At 40.6% G+C, this 25,473-nt stretch overlaps 1 protein-coding gene across 6 annotated transcripts in view; it reads right to left on the reverse strand.

Annotated features, from left to right (window-relative positions):
* foxn3 (forkhead box N3) overlaps window positions 1-25,473 on the reverse strand; it is a 185,062-nt gene that overhangs the window by 37,161 nt on the left and 122,428 nt on the right. For all 6 annotated transcript variants that reach the window (XM_012968386.3, XM_012968384.3, XM_012968388.3 and 3 more), the window contains one exon: window positions 17,660-17,796. In XM_012968386.3, coding sequence (XP_012823840.1) covers window positions 17,660-17,796 — 137 coding nt within the window. The remainder of the gene's footprint in view (window positions 1-17,659; window positions 17,797-25,473) is intronic.

A 25,473-nucleotide genomic window follows, 5' to 3' on the forward strand; every position in this document is an offset into this window, starting at 1 on the left:
GGCAGAGTATGGCACACACAGGCAGCATAGGGCAGGCAGAGTATGGCACACACAGGCAGGGTACGGCAGGCAGAGTATGGTACACACATGCAGCTAAGGGCGGGCAGCGTATGGCACACACAGGCAGCATAGGTAAGGCAGAGTATGGCGAACACAGGTGGGGTAGGGCAGGCAGAGTATGGCACACACATGCAGCTAAGGGCAGGCAGAGTATGGCACACACAGGCAGCATAGGTAAGGCAGAGTATGGCAAGCACAGGTGGGGTAGGGCAGGCAGAGTAACTGGGCGGCCAGTTAATTTTAATATTTATACCATTTAAAGCTTACACAAAGGTAAGTAGTCACAGCAGCCAGATTGGGGCCCCAGGCCACACGTTGCACAGCACTGCTTTTAAAGGTTCACTTATAAATTAACTTTTCCTCTGTTGTACAGTCCCTATGTTACTGGGTGTTACTGAAATTGTACTTCCTGTAAAAGAACTAGGTTTTAGGAGAACCATGACATGATGCATTTTACATTTGTAGGAAGACTTAAGATTGCCATACATGGAAGGTTGCCAAACAAATGGATCTCTCCCCTGATATGCCCACCTAAGGTGATCTATATTGGGAGTATCCAATCATTTGGCCCTTGGGTCAATTATAAAAATGTGAATAGGAGCCTGCCCAATTATTTGTCTGGTAGGCCCATCAGGGGTGCCCATACATTGATAGGATAAGCTGCTGAATCCATCTGAAGGACATGATTCGGCAGCTGATATCTGCCAGTGTATGGCCACTTTTAGATTCCTCATAAACCAATTATTTAGCCCAAGCCCACAATAACTATATTTGGTAAATGTGTGTGCAAGAATGTATTACAATTTTAGAGCCACTGCTTCTGCACCTCTTTGTTACACAGTGCTACAACACCATTTTTCCATATCTTACCCTTCGCTCATACATATACACTTTCATACAGAAACACTATCTTCAACCAATGACATTTTAACCCCCTACTCTGGTGTTTTTATAGGTGTTATGACTTTCATTAAAATCAGAATAGGAGACTGTGTAAAGCAGCCTCTTCAGTGACACTTGGCTGGATTTAAGGACTATTCTCTGGCTGGCGAGCCATTCATGAAAGGGCACTTTACATCTCTTTCATGCATTCATCTTATGCCTTCAAAGAAAATAAAAAGCAGGAGATACTAAAGCAGCATAAACCATGCTGTCTGTATCCCCCTGTGTACTGTTTACAGACCACCAAAGCTCAAGCTTAGCTGGGGTGATACCACTGCCAAACCAATATTCCCTACCCAAACGCAAATCATAGAATACAAATGCAGAAAACAGTATGGCGGTTATTCAAATGACACCAGATTTACACAGAAACTGTGACTCTTTAAGGAAATGGACATTACAAATGGAAAAACTATTCGAAACATAGTGATATTACAATAGGATGGTTTTACTTTTACTCTTGAAAGGTCATTCAATTGAACCCAAGATTAAAGGATATTTAGTGGAGAAAATAGGTATCCACCTGTCAAGTATGCCTGCAAGTGCCATTGCAACACTGGGCAGATTGGAGCGTTCAAAATGTTTTCTCTGCTGGCGGAAAAAAGAACAGTGCGTTCCATTACCCTAAATTGTGAATACTCCAGTACTCTCATAGGACATCTAGACAGCTCTGAGTGAGTGTCAGTGCTGGGTAGTAATAACTGTAATCTAATTCTGACACACTCTTGTCTATGCTCTACCCTAAATGAGGTGAAAGATATGAAGGCGTGCCCTTATAGGATTTTGATACACAGCCATACTGTTTGTCCATCAAGTTCAACTTTTCCAAAATACACAACAAACCAATTGAGAGATGCCAAGTACAACTTCCAGCAGGTCAGTGGTCACGTTAGTTCCAGACCAAAATACCTCTGACTCCAAATTCACAACTAGAATAAGCCAGTCAATGGTCATGGCAGCATATGGACTTCTTGTTCTTCTTGTTCTAATGGCCCTAACTTACAGTAGGCAAACTAGTTTTGCATGGCTCTTGCACCATATGATATAAACAATAACAATGAGCAATACTGAAAAGGGAAAGAAACCCAGCCACCTCCACAGACTTGACTGTAATTATCTGTACTGTACGTCCCAACATCACCCACAAACCATATAATTCCAGGCTTACATACAAGCAAGTTTGTCTTAATAAAATTATACTGACACTCTTATTTTATATGTGGCTTTCCTCTTTTTACAAATAAAATAAGGTAACACCACATTAACACAATGCAAGATCCTTGAGCTTTGATGTGGCTTCTGTAGCCAGATTCTTACAAAGCATATTTTACTGATGAATAGGACTACAGAGACAAAAGTGATATTGGTGTTTGTTATGGAACAGGAGATGATAGGTCCCACTAAATCTTTCCACTCATGCTATGTATGGCCCTGGCTCAGCTGAGAAACAGATCATGTGTTCACAAGCAAAAGTGCATTGCTGCTGCATGAGTCCTGCCATCCTATACCTACACCTATATTAGCTTCTATATTAACTTCTTTCATCCTCCCACTTTATGTTTTGCTCTTCTAACACTTCTAATTAAAAATACCATCACTTACAGATAGAGACACACACACACAGATCGATCTGAAGCACATCCAGCATTATGTATAGACGGTTCGTCACTGTCCTTACAAACCCTACCTTTGAAAGGCATATTGGAGCAAAAGAGCTTAGTAAATTATACCCAGTGCCTCTGTCAAAACAGACAAATTGTTTATACATTTGCTGCCCACAGCTTAGCAGCAGCTAATATCACAATTACCAGTTGCTTAGTGACAATCAACAATGGCTGTTCTGAAATCGAGAAACGCTCGGAGCCCAATGTGTCCTGGGAAGATGTTCGTTTGAAGGTGAATGCTTGTAGCTGTTTTTTCAATGTAAAGTGATGAGTGACAAAACGGCTTCTAGTGATATCTGGTTACCTTATACAGATACCATGTACCTATGCCTCCGAGACTACGCTGTAGTGGACAGAAAACTCTTTGCTAACAGGGATTTGATCTTAAATCATGTCAAGTCTTAACTTACACCTAAATATTCCAGTGCTTAATCAGTTAGACACGTATTATAACAGGTATAGGACCTGTTATCCAGAATGCTTGGGACCTGGGGTTTTCTGGATAAGGGGTATTTCTGTAATTTGGATCTTCATACATTAAGTCTACTAAAAAATTATTTAAACATTTAATAAACCCAGTAGGATTGTTTTGCCTCCAATAATTAATTATATCTTAGTTTGGATCAAGTACAAGGTTCTGTTTTATTGTTACAGAGGAAAAGGAAATCATTTTTAAAAATTAGAATTATTTGTTTATAATGGAGTCTATGGGAGATGGCCTTTCTGTAATTCAGAACTTTCTGGATAATGAGTTTCTGGATAACGGATCCTATACCTGTACGATAATTAAATTAAATGATTTAAATTTTAAATGTTTAAAAAATAAATGAGCTGTCATTCACATTACAAATACATCACTGATCTCTGTAGGATTCAAAGGGGCTACTCTAGGACTTGTACATGGAAAGATCCATTTGTTTGGCAACATGTGTGGAAATAATATCATAGAGCAATGTGATCAGTGCATTTGGTGTATGCAATTTTGTGGCCTTCTGATCATCTGCAGTATCACATTTTGTTTAAGATTAAATGAGACTTTAATGTGTCTTCCAGGGTTTATGCAAGAACCGATTAGCCATTTAGAGTTTGACCTTAGGGCACCGACATACAGGGAGATTAGAGGATACATTTTCGCTGCCGCGGGTGACTGATACCCCCGAAATGCCTTCCCAATGGCAAGAATGTGAATAGCCGGTGCGATGGCATACGCATCACTTGAGTTGTCAAAAGTGAACTGGAAGTTGCCTCACAATATTATTACATTAAAAATTATGAAAAGGCTGCATGATGTATATTGTAAAGTTGCAAAGTTCCCTTTTCAAAAAGCTTAAAGAGTTAGTTTAATTTTATTAGAAACAAATTAACATGCCTTTAGGTTTGAAATGTGGGAGGAAACTCATGGAGACACAGGGAGAATATACAAACTCCTTGCAGATAGGGCCCTGGCTTGAAGGAAACCTAGGACCCCATTGCCTCAATGCAGCAGTGCTAACCACTGGGCTAACATGCTGTTAACACAAAAATACTTGTGGTGTTCCAAACATACCAGTATAACACCAGTACACAGGGCCACCCTCCCTCTATTCTGGTATGTGATGTACTAAATACCTCTTAAAAAAAAAAGACTTAATTACTATACATTTAATTGGTTTGTCATACTTTTAAAACAAGACCTGAAGGAAGTCAGTTCTACAGTTTTTAAAAGGAAGGATTTTGGTTCAAAAAGTTAAAAAAAGCTCTGCAGTAGGTAGCCTATTCTCTGCCATAGTGGCCTACAGTACGCACCCATTTCTCTTCCTCATTAGCCTATAATGAATACCCCATTTGTTTACCCATTCCTCTTTCCCATCAGCCTGCTTGCAAGTGACCATGTATTCCCTATCAGCCTGCTTGCTCAATGTTGCATGTGTTCCTCCTCAGCCTGCTTGCAAGTGCCCATGTGTTCCCCATCAGCCTGTAACAAATGACCTGTACTCTTCTTCAGCAACCTAAAGCAAATGTCCCATTCCTTTCCCATCAGTATGCAGCATGACCTAAGCTTCAAACCACATAGGAACTTAGGCTGCCTGTCCCAAGCATGCACACTACACTCATTTTGTCTTCTTCTTAATATTACCCTCTTCAGTATGCCTACAGCAGACAGGTTCATTCTTTCATGGAAACAACACTAAGATGTAGATGACTCCCATGGTATTTTGCTTGATTCTCACAATCTACAGTATCTGAACGCCATTTTGTAATTTATTTGGTGTATATGTCACTGTGACAGCACATTAGCCTTAGTCAGTATGATAAACCTTACTGCAGTCAGTGAAGGTTTTGTGTACCTTGGTAAAGCTAAATATAATCATATCTATTCACATTCTCATATTATTTATATATACAGTGGATATAAAAAGTCTACACACCCCTGGTAAAATGTCAGGTTCCTATGCTGTACAAAAATGAGACAAGGATAAATCATTTCAGAACTTTTTCCACCTTTAATGTGACCTATAAACTATACCACTCAATTGAAAAACAAACTGAAATCTTTTAGGTTCCGTGGGTTAATAAATTTGATTTCCATTGATAATTTGTGTGTGATTTTGTTGTCAGCACATTTAGCTATGTAAAGAACAAAGTATTTAATAAGAATATTTAATTCATTCAGATCTAGGATGTCTTATTTTTGTGTTCCCTTTATTTTTTTGAGCAGTGTGTGTATATATATATATATATATATATATATAATATATATATATATATATATATATATAAAAGCCTATATATAGAAGTCTGCACCACAGGATGTATTGTATAGAACCCAGATTAAGGTCATAGGTGGTAGATTTCCACTGTGCAGGGGTGCATTTGGAAGAACAGATCATTTGCTTTTGCAGAGGGGTTGCCAGGACTGATTGGTGTGGGAGCTGCTGTTTGTGCTTGTCAGGCACATGGTTTGCATCATGTTACAATAGCGGTATGCATCTCTATGGAGACCAGCAACTCTGCAATATAAGGCTGACTGATCCTTTCCCCCCCTCCTCCTCCTCACAGGCTTAGCAAGGAACTGCTTTGGGACCATTTATTTGACAACAAAGATATAAGAGACATAATATAGATAGGCACTTTCCTCTAAGCTAAGAAAACCCATGTTCTATATAATTTTATTGTAGTGACAGTTATGAGGGGTTAAGTTTTTCTGCAGGAAACATTTTGTTCCACTGCAGCTCCATGCACTCAAGCATTCAATACAGCTGTGATATTTTAATACCCAAGTATTTACCAGGGACTCAAACAGATTTCTCACCTGCTTAAGGGAACTGATTTTTCTTGTTTTCGGGCCTAAAAGTGTTCAATCCTGTGCTGCCATTTTCTGCAGAGGAAGTGGTCAAAGTCATTTTTCCATCCTGTGTATCAACTAACCAACATCCATTAACTGACTGGGAGACAAAGGGGTTCCAAACACTGTGAGCAGCTGAGGGCCAGCAAAACCAAAAAGAAAAAGCACAAACCATTATAGGTTATGCCTGGCAGTTACACCTGGTAAAGCATTGGTTACTTGCAACTCTTTCCCCTAAGGCAGGGGTCCTCAAACTTCTTTACCAAGGGGCCAGTTCAATAGCCCCTCAGACTGTTGGGGGCAGCACCCCCCCCCCTCCGTCCGTCCGTCCACCCTCCAGCTGCCCGCTGAGTCCTACCTTTTCTAGCTCCCCCCCCACTCCATCTGTTCCCCCTCCCACTCAACGATGAGCCCTCGTGCGGTCCGATCTCCCACGCAGCTCCCCGCTGAGTCTTCTCTCTCTGCTGCCAGGGGTGAGGACACAGCGAGGGGCCGGGTATATTCAACCGGATCCGGCCCACGGGCCAAAGTTTGAGGAACCCTGCTCTAAGGCAAGCCCTTGCTGTACTGGTGGTGTACTGGAAGTGTTAAACTGAACACTGAATTTACCCACACAGAACTTGATCTGTTATTAACTTTGGCACCACTGGTTCTTAAAACTTAGACTGAGAGCATGCTACCTGAATGGTTCTCAATTCCAGATGGTACAAACATATATAATCTCATAAATGCTTTTAAACGTTTATTCCTCAGTTATTATTCTTTCTATATTTGAGCTGTAGTGTTCCCAGCACCCTAGAGGTAGTACATAGAAATCAGTGAACAGGAATTCCCTGTTTCTGAGACTTAGGCTGAGGGAGCCTTTGCTCTCAACCTGCAAAAAAAAAAAAAAAAAAAAAAACAATCGTGTAGCTAAGCGGTGGCGGAAGTTGTACTTGTCAGGGCAGTTTTACAGAGGTGCGTAAGGGAGCAGATCCGCTTTTCTTAGCCTGCAAAAAAAATGCAGGCTCCGTGTCTTCAGCCGTGTGACACCACACAGAATACTAAGCTTGCTGGTCTCTTTAATGGAGCATTTGGCTGCTTTATCAACTAGCCTCTTACTACTAAAGCGATTACTCATCTTTCTAGAAATTACTTCACCTACTGAGGCCGACTTCTGCTCAGGCCATTTAGCACACCACCTCCTCAAGCAGGTGTGGACCAAAAGAGAAAGGACGTGTGGTGGCTTCCCTTTTAAAGACTAGGGGACCCTGCAGCCCCATGTCATTTACTGAACTGCCAGGGAAATACTTTAAAGGAGAAGGAAAGTTAAAATCATTGAAGGGTGCCAAATGTTAGGCACCCCTAGTTATTGTATTCACTTACCTGATACCCCAGACCAGAGCTCCTATTAGCAGAAAACTGCACCGGCCCAGTGTACATGCAGGTCAGCGATTCTCTTCTTTTCTTCTTTTACTCTGTGATCCCAGGGCCTACGCATGCTCAGTAGAAAAATCCAGCTTTTTTGTTAAACTTAGGCATTCTATTCTACTGTGCATGCGCAGCTGGTGCGAAGAAAGAAGATGGAAAAGAATCGCTTGCCTACATGTACCCCAGCCGGTGCATTTTTCTGCTAATAGGAGCACCAGTCCAGGGTATCAGGTAAGTGAATACAGTTACTGGGGGTGCCCTACGTTTTGGCACTTCCCAGTGATTCGACCTTTTTATTTCCTTTAACCTGCAATGGAACACAACTCCCAACTGTAAATCCAGACCAGCTCTTAGCTGTTCAAAATCCTCCTAGGTGACTACATAAAATAAAAATTGGCAAAACCTTTACCCTCCTACACATTATAAAACTCTTGACCAATGACTGGAAAGAGAAAGAAAGATAGAAATAAGGAAATGTATTAGTTATTTATCTATTAATATGCTACTTAAACATCCTAGCATGCTAGAAACACCTTTTGATTAACAAGTTACTTGTATTAAAGGGTGGTTGATCCTTTAAATGTATTTGCCAGTTTGTGGTCAGCTCAGGGGTAGGCTTTTCAAGAAAGCCACAGGACCTTGATCTGGCACTTCAGCTTCCAAACTGGATTGTTTCACTCACTCAAGCAGAATTGCTGTATTATGCTCTGAACAAAGCAGGGAGCTTTTTAATTCCATAATCTCATTTCAAATGCTTTTGCCCAGTGCCCATTCTTTAGCCCTAAAATTGCAATCCTCTTGCAGTAATCAGAAGTACTAATTGGTGCCAGCAAGCTGGTTCCCATTGCTGACATGTCTGCACTCTCTCCTCAGTTTGTTTGTGCGCTGGAGAAGCCGCCCTCTGTTCCCATTATAGTGCCATGTAAACAGAGCCACGCATAATAGGAATGAGCAAACTCTAAGTCTAAATTACACAGCAAGATGGAACGTAAGTAAAGAAATCCATTTTCCATTCACTTTGTTGCAACAGAACTCCTGGACCTTTAACCTACTATTGACTGGATAAAAATAGGCTTTAAAAACCTAAACTTCAAAAGCCAATATGGCAGAGAAACAAATCACACTACATACTTACCACAGCTTGTCTGAAAAGAAACCAACAGCATTTCTCTGTGGCTGACTAATGTTCAAGTGGCTTATGGATGCATCAACTTTAAGTCCCCCTATACATGATATGCTTTTAAAAGCCAGACTGTTTAAGATCCCTTTGTTAAGTTTAATGTATAGTTAATGGTTTTAAGACTTCCAGACAACTATGAAATGTACCACGAGCAGATTAAGACATAGCTCAAAATTGTTTCATACTATGGTATAGTACATGGATTTTAAACCCACAGCTGCTGCAGAGCCTCCGCTAACTTAAAGCTAATGGTGAAGACACACAGAGCTACTTAGTAGCAGCTACTTGTTGTGGCTACTAAACGTCAGAAAATACCCTGCCATAGACAATACTAAGAATTGCCTCTGTTAAAACACACATAGAGTGATATATCAGTAAACGATCAGCATTGTCTATTTCAGTAGCTGTGACAAGTAGCTGCTACTAGAAGCTCAGTGTGTCTTCACCCTAAATGTAGTTTTTTTTTTTTTTTTTTCAAGTGCCTCTACAGCATGAAGCAATATGTGGCCTTACAGTTCTGCAAGTGTTATATGAGCTGACCTTTCATTACACCTTACTTGAGCCGTCTATTACTATAATATCGGTTAAGGTGGGAAACATTCTTCTCTATCATTTAATAATGTTGCAAAGAAACACTATTCACAATCTATAATGTAGTTAGATATTAGCTTAGGCAAGAGCATCAAGGTGATTCCTTCCTCTGCCTGCCCTCTACCTAAAGAACAGTGAAAGGACCTGTCTCTTGAGTGCTGTTGTACACGAAATGGAAGCTGCAGCTGTGTTTCCAATGAATGGATTTGTTTGCTGATTCTTCAATAAAACCAGCTATTTTTACCTTGAACATCAATGTTTAAACGCTGAGTGAAGAGGATTGCCATTACATCTAAAATGAGTTTTAAAGTAAAGACCAGATCTGAGATAAGCAGGCAGCTATTACAATGAGTACCTTCCTCCACCTGCCATATACTTTACATAGGAGCAAAGATCCAGATTCCATAAACAGGTTTCATTATATCAGGCCCTTTTTCTGAATGCAAATTATAACGCTTTACCCCAAATTAGTAAAAGTAATGACATATTTAAAAAATATAGCCCACTGCCCAACTTACTATCCACCCTGGTTTAAAGTGCACTCCAAAACTGGCAAGCAGCGTGTAGCTAAAGCCAGTGTTCCTTCTCTTTCTTCTGTATCACCTATGTGCTGTCGGCTACTACAAACCAAAATAACACTATCTGGCCACAGCATAAAACTGACTGATTGGCAGTAAACCTTTTGGTTGAACAACCCTAGGGACAGTCAGTGTATGGCCACGTTAAACACAGGGCCTTTCCTATATAAGTACACTTTGCTCCATATAAAAAAAAAAAAAAAAGAAGAAAATATTGTTTATAAACAATGATAATCATAATGATTATTTGTTAAACACATTTCTATATAGGTGTTTATTGGCATTACTACAAATGCAGATTTGTGCTTGAATTCTTATAACCACAGCACATAAAACACTAGTTCCACTAGTTTACAGAGATCCCCAAACTTTTTAACCCATGAGCCACAATCAAATGTAAAAAAAAAGAGTTGGGGAGCAACACAGGCACAAAATTTTTTATGGGTTGCCAAATAAGGACTGTGATTGGCTATTTGCTAGCCCCTAAGTGGACTGGCAGCTAAAAGAAGGTTCTATTTGGCAGAACTACTGGTGTTTATGCAACCAAACTTGCCTCCAAGCCAGGGACTTAAAAATAAGCACCTCCTTTAAGGCTTCTGGGAGCAACACCCAAGGGGTTGGAGAGCAACATGTTGCTCACGAGCCACTGGTTGCGGGTCACTGCACTAGTAGAACTGGTGTGCTGTTCCAGCCAGACACTGAAATTACTGAACTAATTAGTATCTTGGGCATTATTTACTGTAAGTGCAGTGCCGTGACAACCTTACCTCAGGCTGTAGTTTAAAAGGGGTAGGAAAAAGATTCCCTGGTAACTTTAAGAGATTAATTTAAACTGAAAATGAATCTCCTTTATGTAGTGTGTGAAACTGCACTCACTCGCTCAATTGTACAATAGTAAATTTGCCTGGTGTGCACACTTAAGGATGGAAGCCAAGAAAAACAGCAGTCTTACCCCTGTATTACTGGGCATCCTGAAAAAAAGCAAAAATTGGTGCAATTTCCCATGTTTGTTTACCCACAGCTGCATCCTGCTCTTAATGGGTATCATGATGGCATGGACATCACAACTAACTAATAGCATTTGCATCCCCAAAATTTAAAAAAAAAAAAAAAAAAGATACTATCCAGAGCAAAATGGCTTACCTTCCTTTCAAAGAATAACTTCACATTAAAGGAGAAGGAAAGGCTAAGTAACTTGGGGGTGCCAAAATGTTAGGCACTCCCAAGTGACTTTAATCGCTTACCTTTTACCCCGGGCTGGTGCCCCTGTTAGGAGAAAACCACACCAACCCAGGGTACCTGCAGCGAGTGTCTCCTCTCCCTGCTTTGCGCTCTTGCGCATGAGCAGTAGAGAGAAAAGCCAAACTTTAATTAAAAAAAAAGAGTCAGCTTTTCACTCTACTGCGCATGCGCCAGAAGGAACAAGGAAGAAGGAACAGGGGCACCAGCCCGGGGTAAAAGGAAAGCGATTAAAGTCACTTGGGGGTGCCTAATGTTAAGCACCCATCAGTAATTTTAATCACTTACCAGATACCCTGTTCCAGTGCCCCTTTTTGCAGAAAACTGCACTGGCTTGGGGTTCTTCTGTGTAAGCAATGCTCTTCCTGCTTGTACTTCATGCGTATGCACAATAGAGTGAAAAGGTGACTCATTCTATCTCGGGTGCATTGGTCCCAGAATTGTTAAGAAAAAAAGACGATTCAACAAAGTCACACGATCGAAATATTCCACCGTGGCCAAACAACAAGACGACCCGATATTGGTTGCCTTGTCAACCCACCATACACATACTAAATATTGTAGGAAACCTTGTTTCGTACAACAATATCAGTGCGTTTATGGGCACCTTAATGGTCTCTAATTTCATTCATTCAGTTTAGGTAAATTTAAGGAAAAAACTGGAATTCAGGGTCTGTTTTTTGGCACCAGGTTAGGAGTGTATAAATTGCTATAAAATTCATAGAATACTTGGAGTATCTCTTGTGGAAGGGTAACATGTTTGTTCTGGAGAGCTGTGATTGAAGGTAGTTAGTTATAGTTATTTAGTTTTCGGGCTAGTAATGTGTCAGGTTTGTCCCTGTACGTGAAAAGATTTTGTCTGGATCACCCGATAGCTTTGTCAGCATAAATGAAAGGTCCACAATCCTTTAGTGAGTAGTGGAGTTGGATTTTGCTTAGGTAAGTTCTTGAAATGCGTAAGAGCGCTAATGGTTTCTGTTATTTTTTCTTGGTGGATCTGTTTATGTTTGGAGCCCAGTCGAATAAATGATCCTCTTAGTACTGCCTTATGGACTGTCTAGAATAAGCAAGCAGACAGGGATTCATCTAAATTGGTCAGAATATAGTCTTATTTCATTTGTAATTTGTTCAGTGATTGCTGAAATTAAAGCGTAAGACTTCATTAAGGCGCCAGTTAGTCCTGGGGCCAAACCTTGATTGATACTGTACTGACATAGTGATAGCGGCGTGATCTGACCAGGTTACTGGATGTATTGTAGTGTTCGTGATTACCAATAGTATAGGGGCTGGTGCAAAGAAATAATCAATCTGGGAGTATGCTTTGTGAGGGTGAAAAAAAAAATAACGCCTGTCTGATGGGAATAACTTTCGCCAAGCATCTACTAGTGGCCACGTCTTGAGAGACTGTTAAAGCTGCGGGAGGTTTGGGGGTGTGTATTCTTATCTAGAGTGGGGGACATTACTAGGTTGAAATCGCCCATTAAAATTAACATTACCTTGTCTACTTGAGTTAACATGGTATGGAAGACAACTTTCAGGTTATCTGAGGGGTAGTTAACGTTGACCAGTGTGTATCGTTTGCCTAGAAGAGGTCCCTTGCATAATTATATATTGATTATTTTCATCCTTTACCACCGTATTCACTTGGAAACCTAAGGAAGTCTTTATATAAAAGGCACATAGGCCTCGGCTAAGTTTTAGTGGTCGGGCTGGAAAGTGCTCACTGGGATGCAGACACACATCTCCAGAGAGGAACGGAGCTTTCCAATGTTCCCGTAGGTTTGATTAGTTACAGGGAGAGGTTGCAGAGGGTCCCAATTGTTTCAGTAAACGACACGTTCAGTGTAGTCAACTTCCGTTACAACAGGTCTGAGTGGTTATTTCCAGGTTTGTTGGCACAGTTTGGGTGGTGGGGTGTTCCAAGACATACTCCAATAGTTTGCAAATCACCCGCTGTTCAAAAAATATTTTAACAGTAGATCGGAGCTCAGGGATCTTGCATCAGTCAACTCAGCAGTTGGCCCCACCCCCCTTTAAATTCACTTTTGGTGAACTGTAGATGGAAGTACAAGTTAATTTGCTGTATTCATGTGGTGTGTAATTAATTTTATCTGTATTTAGGACCTCCCTTTCATCCTTAAGGCAATGGAACATACAGTGGCAAAGAAATGCGTGCTATTAGCATTAAATATTGATACTATAAGGTAGTGATCCCCAACCAGTGGCTCAGGGGCAACGTGTTGCTCCCCAACCCCTTGGATGTTGCTCTCAGTGCCCCCAAACCAGGGAGTTATTTTTGAATTCCTGACTTGGGGGGAAGTTTTGGTTGAATAAAAACAAGATTTCCTACCAAATAAAGCCCCCTGTAAGCTGATAGTGTGCATAGAGGCCCCTAATAGCCAATCACAGCCCTTATTTGGCACGTCCATTAACTTTTATGGTGCTTGTGTTGCTCTCCAAGCCTTTTTACATTTGACTGTGGCTCACGAGTAAGAAAGGTTGGGGACCCCTGTTATAAGGTGACTATCCGGTGAGCTTTCTCTATGTTCTCTCATTTACAGCTGTGCACACAATTAGCAGTAAAGCATTTTCCATGGTCCTACAAAGGAGCAGGTTACCATACATATTACTGCAAAATAAAGACAGTAGCAAACAATACACATAGGGAACATGCACTGTCAGTGGCTTACAGGAATTACTAAAGCCACACATGGTAATGTTCTAGCCACACCAGCTCAGGTCTATATATTAACCACTGGAGATTTCTGCAGCTCTCCGAGGCAAATAAATCCAGACATTTGTTAAACTGTGACATATCTTTCTGAAAGATGTTTTTCCAGGGCTGTACGACCAACAGAAATATTCAGATTGATGATCAGATGTGCCAGAATGAAATGCTTTCCCTTTATGGTCTACATAGGGGAAATAATGGTGGCTCTGCACACTAACATCTTTGCTGCCCTAAAAATATACTGAAATGGCATTGCTTTTATTGCAATTGTTATTTGGGGGTGGGGGAGATATTTAGCTACACTTCATGCCACTGTATTCTTGTGCGTTCTTTTCCCCTGAAGCTATCTGACCTCAAGTTGTCATAACAGATCATTCATGCCACTGCTAATCTTTTTGAAAAAAAGAAGAAAATACAGACAAAAGCAGGTACCACATCTCCCAAGAAAAATCTGGGAGCTAACTGTAGCCACTATGTGGGGTTATTTGTTGCCATGGTAACTGTGTAGTTATACGTGCAAATGTCCTGTCCTTTTGCCAGGCAACTAACAGCCTTGTGATCCAACTGCACCTGTCTCCGCAATGTGTTGCTATAGTGACGCTCCAGTTGCCATAGTTACCATCACGCTAATCGCCTTGCTAGGGCAGACTTAGAGCAGTATTCCCCTAAAGCCCAGCTGTTCTTCCCATCTCTCACTAAAGATTGATTGTCTGGGCATGTGATGGAATGCTCTTCGATAGAGACTGAGGGAAACTTTGTTAGATGTTCTAATCAACTGTTGCCTATAGAAAAGATTTTTTTGTAGTCCAAATAAGTCAGAAGTTATATTTCAGATGACAAAACTATCCAGATCTTACAGTGGAGGAAATTATTATTTGACCCCTCACTGATTTTGTAAGTTTGTCCAATGACAAAGAAATGAAAAGTCTCAGAACAGTATCATTTCAATGGTAGGTTTATTTTAACAGTGGCAGATAGCACATCAAAAGGAAAATCGAAAAAATAACTTTAAATAAAAGATAGCAACTGATTTGCATTTCATTGAGTGAAATAAGTTTTTGAACCCTCTAACAAAAAAAGACTTAATACTTAGTGGAAAAACCCTTGTTTGCAAGCACAGAGGTCAAACGTTTCTTGTAATTGATGACCAAGTTTGCGCACATTTTAGGAGGAATGTTGGTCCACTCCTCTTTGCAGATCATCTCTAAATCCCTAAGGTTTCGAGGCTGTCTCTGTGCAACTCTGAGCTTGAGCTCCCTCCATAGGTTTTCTATTGGATTAAGGTCCGGAGACTGACTAGGCCACTCCATGACCTTAATGTGCTTCTTCTTGAGCCACTCCTTTGTTGCCTTTTCTGTATGTTTTGGGTCATTGTCGTGCTGGAACACCCATCCACGACCCATTTTCAGTTTCCTGGCAGAGGGAAGGAGGTTGTCGTTCAGGATTTCACGATACATGGCTCCGTCCATTTTCCCGTTAATGCGAATAAGTTGTCCTGTGCCCTTAGCAGAAAAACACCCCCAAAGCAAAATGTTTCCACCCCCATGCTTGACGGTGGGGACGGTGTTTTGGGGGTCATAGGCAGCATTTTTCTTCCTCCAAACACAGCGAGTTGAGTTAATGCCAAAGAGCTCTATTTTGGTCTCATGAGACCACAGCACCTTCTCCCAGTCACTCACAGAATCATTCAGGTGTTCATTGGCAAACTTCAGACGGACCTGCACATGTGCCTTCTTGAGCAGGGGGACCTTGCGAGCCCTGCAGGATTTTAATCCATTGCGGTGTAATGTGTTTCCAATGGTTTTCTTGGTGACTGTGGTCCCTGCTAATTTGAGGTCATTAACTAACTCCTCCCGTGTAGTTCTAGGATGCTTTTTCACCTTTCTCAGAATCATTGACACCCCACGAGGTGAGATCGATTGATGGTCATTTTGTGCTCCTTCCATTTTCGAACAATCGCACCAACAGTTGTCACCTTCTCTCCCAGCTTCTTGCTAATGGTTTTGTAGCCCATTCCAGCCTTGTGCAGGTCTACAATTTTGTCTCTGACATCCTTGGACAGCTCTTTGGTCTTTCCCATGTTGGAGAGTTTGGAGTCTGCTTGATTGATTGATTCTGTGGACAGGTGTCTTTTATACAGGTGACTAGTTAAGACAGGTGTCCTTAATGAGGTTGACTAATTGAGTAGAAGTGTCTAACCACTCTGTGGGAGCCAGAACTCTTAATGGTTGGTAGGGGTTCAAAAACTTATTTCACTCAATGAAATGCAAATCAGTTGCTATCTTTTATTTAAAGTTATTTTTTGATTTTCCTTTTGATGTGCTATCTGCCACTGTTAAAATAAACCTACCATTGAAATGATACTGTTCTGAGACTTTTCATTTCTTTGTCATTGGACAAACTTACAAAATCAGTGAGGGGTCAAATAATTATTTCCTCCACTGTATATCTGTGATAATGAAAACAGCATCTCCTAAATATAGCATGTGCCTTTTTCATATCTGCTCATACAGTACAGGTATCCGGAAACCTATTATCCAGAAATTTCCGAATTCCGTAATTAATCTCCCATAGACTCAATTTTAATCAAATAATTCACATTTTTAAAAATGATTTCCTTTATCTCTGTAATAATAAAACAGCAGCTTGTACTTGATCCCAACTAAAATATAATTAATCCTTATTGGAGCCAAACAATCCAATTGGGTTTAATTACTGTTTAAGTAATTTCTTTAGCAGAGTTAAGGTAGGATATCCAAAATACAGAAAGACCCCTTATCTGGAAAACCCCAGGTCCTAAGCGTTCTGGATAACTGGTCCCATTCCTGTACAATTGTTTTGGGGGGAAAAAAAATTTCTGTATTTTTAAGCACCTAAGAAGATACAGTGATATTACATATTTTAGTATAAGGCAAGCAGACATCTTGCAATGGAAGTAGACGAACTCTGTATTTTTTTCTGTGAAACATTTTGAAAGAACGTTTTATGCAATGGTACTTCCAATATTTCTTGTACCTACACACACTGGCCCAGCTCTTACTGAATGTGACCGGAGTTCATCTTCCTTTGAGCTACACACACCCACATCTTACAAAAGCCATTAATCAGAAAGCCACCATACTCTGCTGGCTGACTGACAGAAGTACTGCACAAACAAACAGAGCGTATCCATAACAAAACAGGTCTGGTGCTTAGTGGCATGGAGACCATGTAACATAAACCTAAGGAGTGTCTATATTCTGCTTGTACAAATGCCACAGGGACACTATCTGTAACCTGCAGATATGTACACATTTTCTTCTGGTTGTCTTTTATGAAGTTAATGGAGGCTTCAGATGGGCGCATGGATTGGGCAACAAATGTACTGACTACCACAAGTGACAAAGGTAAGGTAGCTTGTGGCACAACAATGAATTATATTAAAATACATCACATGAGGTGCATACAGTCCCTCCAACCAAGTCACTGACTGTAAGCTTTAGTCCACAAAGCATAAATGTAAATCAGTGCTTGGGTATGGGCAAATAAGCCTTTGCCTGACTACTGCTATGCCTTGATAGTTTAAGTACAATTCAGCGAAACAGAGTTGTATGTAATAAGGGCTTCAAACTGGGTAGACTGGAAGTCGGTAAACCAGATGAGCGAATGCCCACTGTTGGTAACTTGATTGGAAAACTTTACGAACTATAAAATACACCCTTAAATGACCAATCAACACAATACAGTGGGACCTTTAAAGGCACAGGACATAGAAGCTTTTGCTCATGAGGAATGGCGATGAAGTCAACTAAAAAGGTGTTTCCAGCTTTAGAAGCGGAGCAATGTTTGTAAACCAGACCTCATGATTTAAAGTATATGAAAGACTATGTAGTTTTGCAAATTTGTGCCATTTAAACATTTGCTGTATACTTTATGCAAAACTCTAAAGTAAACACTTACCTTTGATATGCCTGAGGAGATGTGGGTGGGGTGTTGAAAACATGTGAGTAGGGGTGATAGGGGGTCTTTTTCAAGGCTTGTATCAGGTTTTGTCTATATTCAGGATCAATGCACCATAGAGAACCTTTTCCAATGCTCTGCAAAAAAAAAAAAAAAAACAAAAAAAACATGCTTATTAGTGCTAGTACTTTACCCAAAACAGACTTAATATGGCACAATCAAGGGCCAAAGAAAACTACCGTACTTTCTCCCTTGATAGTATTATACATATGCTGAAAAGGCTGAGCACTGCATACTCTAGTAGTAATACAGATACTCAAATATGCTGTCAATAAACTTATAACAAAACATGGGTAAGTAATGTTGAAACTGTGATACTTATCTCCCACAACTAAAACATATTGGTTGTAATGTAGGGGGATCCTTTATCAAGAGACAAAAAGAAGCACCGCTTCATAAAGGGTCATCATTAGAAACCTTTTTATTTTATCTAACATGATATTAAGTAGTGGGTAATAACATTCGTTGGGGTGAACCAATGTAAACATTTTGGATTCTGACAAATAGTGAATCCTCCATAAAAGATCTGTCCAAACACCAAAGTGAATTTAAAAACCTATTTTGCAATCTTAAAACCTGAGGATTCCGCCCCAAAATAAAATTGTATATTCTGAAAAAAATATGTTACCCTCAATTACCAATGGCTGACTTTGAAGGATATGTGTTGTGCCAATTATATGCAAATATTATAAAGCATGAAAGTTTATATCAAATGAAATCTGTTTTGCTAATAGTAAATTCAGGAGTTCAGTGTCTGTATTTATATTTATGCATATTTATGACATATTAGTGCTTTTATGAAATCTGAAAGTACCTAAAGTTAAACTGTTAGGTTGATGGCACAAGGACAGTTTGATTTCCACTGGCAGTCAAAACACTCCTTTCGGTCTGTAATCACTTCCTACAGAACTCCGTATTAGATTAAGTCTGACCTCTGCTTTGAAAGCCAAAGCATGTGTTTTAGAGCAGAGATCTATCTATCTGTTTGCTCTAATTAGTACTTTTACTATAGCTCCATATGGGAAGAATTCAATAGCCTTTAAAAAGCCAACCAAGGCTGTATGAGCCAGCCTAGCCACACTCACTCACTCACTCACTCACACTCTCTTTCTCACAAGTTTAACCCTATAAGTGCTGAATGTCAGCAGCAGTCCCCTTATCTCTCAGCAGCATTCCTGGCACTTGCTGGGTTTATCAATAGCTCTGCACAAGGCACATTACAATGATTCTGAGCAGACTCAAATTGCTTGCCTGACTTTAAGGGCTCTGGTACACGGGGAGATTAGTCGCCCGCGGCAAAACTCCCTGCTCGCGGGCGCAAATCGCCGAAAATCGCCCGAAATCACCCCGCCGCGTCTGCCATCCCGCCGGCGACTTACATGTTCGCCGGTGGGATGGCAGGGGGAAGGCAACTCGGGGAGATTAGTCGCCCGCGAGCAGGGAGTTTTGCCGTGGGCGACTAATCTCCCCGTGTACCAGAGCCCTAAACTGTTCAGGTGCCTCCAGGCACTTATACAATGCTGTAAATCTCTAACTGGGAAGTTTGCTTGCATTGTAAAATACATCATGAAGGTACAAATATCTTATAAACATTCATAAAATACACAGATGCAACATTTCTATCTAATATACATATAAACAGTAATGCAGTAACAAAATATTTATATACATCATGAATGAGTATGAATGAACCCTCTATGGTTCATATTTGGTTAGGCCAGAAGCTAAAGATTCCACTGTATCAAAATCCTGCAAAAAGTGCTGATCAAAAAACAAATTAAGGATTAAGAGCAGCCTTAAATATATTCATCATGTTTTGTTTTCAAGAAAGTGAAGCTTTCTCTATTTAGTGGTCAAATCCTTGCTTATTCTCTGTGCCTTAACAAGAACCAGCAGACCACCATGGATTACCTTCAGCTGGGGGGGTGTGATGATCTCAAAAACAAAACAAATAAACATAGAAACTCGCAAGCTTTTATGTGGTGAATTTTTACATTCGAGTTTTCGGGTTTTTTTGCAGTTAAAGGGGAGCAATCATGAAATCAAAATCTACAGTTTCAAATTGTTACATAGAATAAGGCAATTTCTGAAATATGTTGCTATATTTTTTTTTTGCCCTGTTTAAATTATATTGTATTAGTTTTGCTGCTTCCACTCCCCTACCTTGCTTCTGACAGCTTGCCAAATCCCTTGTCACTGACTTCAAGATGTGAAAGACTTTTGCCTGAGCCAATAAAAGAACCACTTTAAAGGAACAATCAAAGCTCTTCTTACTCTAATTTGGTTCTTCCTTGTTCCTGACATTATAGCCCAGCACCACACTTCTATATACAAGTCTCCTTACTCTGTGCAGGGCTGTGAAGTTAGCTTGTGCTGCAATGAAAGTCTTCCTTCTTGAAGCATCCCACCAGGTGTGCAACAACCACGCACCCACCCGCGATTGCAAATACAGCCAAAGTATTTAACCGTTAGAGTAGTGCCAGATGTGGCTGTTTTTTGGCCTGCGTATAGATTCATGCTGAGATACCGCCGCTTGTGCACTGCCAGACACTGGGCTGGCATGGGTGCAGACACATGGGGCAGATTTTTTTTTTTTTTTTAACACAGAAATCTGTCCTGTGTGTCCCAGGCCAACACAGCGCCTATCAGCGAAGAGAGGCACATGACCAGATGGGCTGTTTCTCGGCCTAAATATATACACAAACTGAGAAACAGTTGTGTCCAACACTACCCTCAAGGCAAAAGGCACATGGGGCTTCTTAACTGCTGCTGTGTTCAGGTGGAAAACAGTAGCAGTCAAGACTTCCGTATGGGAAACATGCTCCCCAAGGCAGATGTGGTGTTACCAGAAGGATCCTCACTTAAAGACACTTTCTACATTTAATTAATTGACCTCCTTCTAGTGCATTTCCTATATATCTCTATAGGAAGCGTTGAGAGGTTAATAGGGGCGGTTTTTAACCAGCAAGTTTACTGGCACTTATGGGGTTAATCAATTGCTGTGTTAAAGACAAGATGCAATTACTCAACAAACTATTCAGATGCTTCTATGCACTTACACAATGCTGTAAGTAGGAGATCTTCTTCCATATTTGAAAATACTTTTCATGTAGCTTCTCATATATAATCCACAGACAAATGCTATAGTAAGAATTTATATTTTCATTCATTAAAATGTATTTACAAATAGCTGGCATATGACTGATTGCTTAAAGAGGCTCAAAACACTGGCTTACAAAAAGAACATGCTTAATTATAATTTTCATTTATAGTACATCATAGATATTCTCCTACGATTGCAATGGATCTGCAAAAAAAGTTCCATTGTTCCAAACAGGTTAAGCCAAGCCACAGTATAATTGCCATTGTGCAGGAATGCAGAAAATTCACAGTGCTTGTCAGCAAGTGGAAATCACAATAGTTTTGTAGTAGAAACTACAATAGGAAAAAATATAGTCCAACAGATAGATTATCATTTCTGATATATGTGTACCACAAGTTCCTATACACACGGGCAAGTGAACTTTTGCATGAGGGAGTGAACAGATCAGCATATTGATTGCACTGAGGCAGCACGCTTCAAGTGACCCAGAGGACACAAGTCACAAAGATAAGGATTTATCTAAATATTTACCCTATTAGCACAGAAGTACAGCCTAATAAACGTCTAACCCTTTCCTTATGTAGGTTGGCAGCACTCTCCCTAAATGGCCATGGCACGTGTACAATGAAACAGCACATTAGGCTTTAATAATATCTGTTTTTCTCTATCCTGCAACGCTGTACAACAGAAAGGGTGTATACAACAAACATACAAATTACTTACAAATACGGATCAATACAAGATGGAAAGAGAGCCTAGTTCAATACAGGTTACAATCTAAAATGATAAAAATGCCTGGAAATTCTTTTGATACCCCAGCAGTATTCGGCGGTACCCTATCAACCTATTGCCCTTTAGTAATAAAATGCTAATTTAAAGTTAATGGAAGGACATTTACTGCAACGGGCAATGGGAGAGGGCATATTTTTTATCACAACGATAATGCTTTTAATAGATATACAAATTAGGATTCTCTCTCTCTGTTGCTTGGTGTTTGACATGCACGGTTTAGAATCGCACACATACTGCCCTAAAGCACTTGCCCAATAGTCACTTTAGGCAGCACTGTGCACTTGTGACGCTGGCCAGCATCACAAAGGTTTAAACAAAGAGTGTTTAACATCTGCTTTTTGTCCACAAATTCATGTTTGGTTGTATTTTAAATCCTTTTCTTTAGGTTCCTGTTATGAATTAGGTTTTTCTAGCACCCCTCCACTGCCTGCTCCTCCTGTTTCCATACACAGTAGTCAGCTGAGGAAAATCAATAGAGTTTAGGCCTCTTTTATGGTGATTAATTTCCACCTTATGACAGTTGGCGTGCAGCTTCCCCTAAGTCCACCAATAAGAGCAGCCTACAAAGACTCCAATGAAAAGCGGAAAGAACCTGCGTTTCATTTATCTCCAAGGCAACAAGTGACTCATGAGAGAAGAAAAGCAGCTCGATAATCTCAGTGGTGGAATGTTTCAGGGACTCAAGTAAAACATTCTGTCAGCGGCAGATGCTGACAGTGCCAGTAAATTCATTAACATCATTCTCCCAGGCATAAACAACTACATTTTCACAGATGTTTATTAAGTACAAACTCCCAGCATCCTCTGAAAGCCTGAAATACATCATCCCCCAACTTCCCGCTCTCCCAGTCTATCTGCAATTGGCAATCACACTGTATAACAGCACCAGGCAAGAATCTATCATTTTTGTACTAGAATCTAAGCCGCCTATGCTGTACTTGTACACACTCATCTGAAAATCACAGACTGAAAAGAGCACATGAAAACAAAGAAATAAAAGAGAACAAGTATTTTTCATTTTTGTCCTATTGCCTAAAATGAAGCACTGCCACACATATTCTCTGTGACATGGCATCCACTGGTGATTTGCATTCTTCCAGTGGGATGGCATGTCAAGGAGCGACTAATCTCCACGTGGGCCACTGCCCTAAACAAGTTACGAGGCATAGATCAAAAGGACCAGAAGACCAGCAGACCAGAAGCTACAGCACCAGCACTTTTAGGGTGAAGATGGCGAGGCGATTAGTCACCACAATTTTATAAAACCAGACCGGGCAACTAATCACCAACACTAAGGGGCACATTTACTTATCCACAAATGCTCCCAGCATTCGCTCAATCGATCCAATCGTATTTTCCGCGCAAAAAAATCGGATCGGTTTTGCCGCTGTTTACAATCGTTCGGTACAAAAATTTAGAGACTTTCGCATCGCCAATACAATATTATCGTGACTAATATGATTTTTTTGTAAGCATTTTCGTGATATTTGCAATCTCAAGAAATTTTCGTTTCCAATCCGAATTTTTCCCATTAGGGATTCGAACTCGTGTTTCAATAAATCTGCCCCTAAAAGTAGTAATGACTTATACCACAAGGTTTTGGCGACTTGTATACTTTGCACAGAGAATAGTCACCGCGGCTATTGTAGTCGCTGCCATTGTGGCGACTGTATATACATATACAGTTATATTCAGGAACCATTATACTGACCTGAGTACTTAGGGTGTAACAAGCTTAGCAAGTTACAAGCATCATCTAATTCAGTGCTGTCCAACTGGCAGCCCGCCTCTGTGTGGCCCCCCACCTGTCTGGCTGCTTTGATGGCTTACTCTTGTGTAAGCCTTAAATGGTATCAGTACTGTGATTAACTGCCCCCCTGCATGGTTATCACCTCAGATTCAGGCTGTAATCAGGCTGTATTGTTTAAATATGTAATCCCCTGTGTTGTTCACACCTTTTAATCTCTGCATTGTTCACCCTCTGCAGTGTTCACACCTCAGGCTCAGGCTGTAATCACCCATATTGTTCCCCTGTTCACACCTCAGGAGCAGTAGAAACCCACAAACAATCCCTGCACACTACAAAAAGAACATATACTGAGGTGGTACTTCAATTAAAAAGTTTTTTAATATATAGTTATTGTGCAGACTGTAGGAGCAGTGCCAGCATTGTGTCACTGTAGGCTGCCTGTGTGTGCCATACACACAGGCATCATAGGGCAAGCAGAGAATGGCACACACAGGCAGGGTAGGGAAGGCAGAGTATGGCACACACAGGCCAAGTATGGCACAAACCAGCCAAGAATGGCAAACACAGTGAAAGTATGGCACACAGGCAGGGTAGGGAAGGCAGAGTATGGCACACACAGGCAGGGTAGGGAAGGCAGAGTATGGCACACACAGGCAGGGTAGGGAAGGCAGAGTATGGCACACACAGGCAGGGTAAGGAAGGCAGAGTATGGCACATACAGGCAGGGTAGGGAAGGCAGAGTATGGCACACACAGGCAGGGTAGGGCAGGCAGAGTATGGCAGGTTTTTGCTGTACTACAACCATTAATATGGGTATGGTCATGTGATAACATGGGTGTGTTTTCAAGTGGGAGCGGTTTCAAAAAGGGGAGTGGTCAAAACTGGCTTCCATTATCGGCCCTCCACCACGTAGGTCGGAAAAATTCCGGCCCTCGGTACAACAGAAGTTGGACAGCACTGATCTAATTAAACAAACAAGTTGGTGGGCTCAGAGTGTACATTTCCAGTTCCATACACATTATATACACACAGTCACATCAAGTGCTACGCATTGCTTGTTCAGTTTTTCATTCTTTTAAGGGTACAAACCCATGGAGCAGTTGGGAGTTGTTGGGGAAAGCCCTTCACATCACTTCAGTAATCTGAAGCCACGCAAAGTTTCTTAGCAGTTTTTTAGCAAATTGATGCTTACATCTAATTAAAGGTATTTAAATAAAACAAATGTTTCCCCAGATGAAGCTTTAATAACAGGGGTCATCGGCTCTTTAGGGCAGTGGTACACAGTGAGACTACTTGACCGCAATAAATCTTTGCTACCACGGGAAACTAATTTCCCCCAAAATGCCATCTCACCAGCAAGAATGTAAATCGCCGGTGGGATGGCATATGCGTCGAGTTTTGGACCAATAAAAACTTATTATCCCACAACCTTTTTGTTCTATCTCCCTTTCTCTTAACTTTAATTCTAGGTTTAATTTAAATGATTTATAAATATCATAACAGCTACACACCGTGGGAACCCCCAATAGGTGCGCTTGTCACCTGTTTAAAAAAAAATAGCTTTCCCTGCCATAGCCTGTGCTCCAGATGTGTGTTACATAGGATGGAGGGGAGGTATCTATCAATCGAGGGAGGTATCCAAAGAAATACCCATACTTCAGCACAACACATCCCATATAACACACTAACAAACTGTTTTTCCACTGAGACAGCAATTACAATTAATAAAGCCTCTGGAGGGATATCAGGTAAGTGAATATTTTTCTCCTGGCACATCTGAAGGAAAAGACAAATACTGACTCATATGAAACATGAATGGAAACAATCCCACAATCAGACATAAGCCATGCATGGTTTTGGTTTTTATTACATATGTCTTACAGATAAAAGCATAGTCCACTTTTCTTAAAAGTGTTTCTTTCTGTTGTTCTGCAGAAGGTAAATCATCTGGCTGCTATTATGAGTATAAGGTTATGAAAGGAGTACTGTCATGGGATTTTTTTTTTTTTTTTAACGCATCAGGTTAATAGAATTCTCCAGCAGAATCCTGCATTGATATCCTCCATTTTTCAAAAGCACAAAAACAGTGCTATACTTAATTTTGAAATT

This window comes from Xenopus tropicalis, chromosome 8, assembly GCF_000004195.4.
Source record: "Xenopus tropicalis strain Nigerian chromosome 8, UCB_Xtro_10.0, whole genome shotgun sequence".
Taxonomy (NCBI): domain Eukaryota; kingdom Metazoa; phylum Chordata; class Amphibia; order Anura; family Pipidae; genus Xenopus; species Xenopus tropicalis.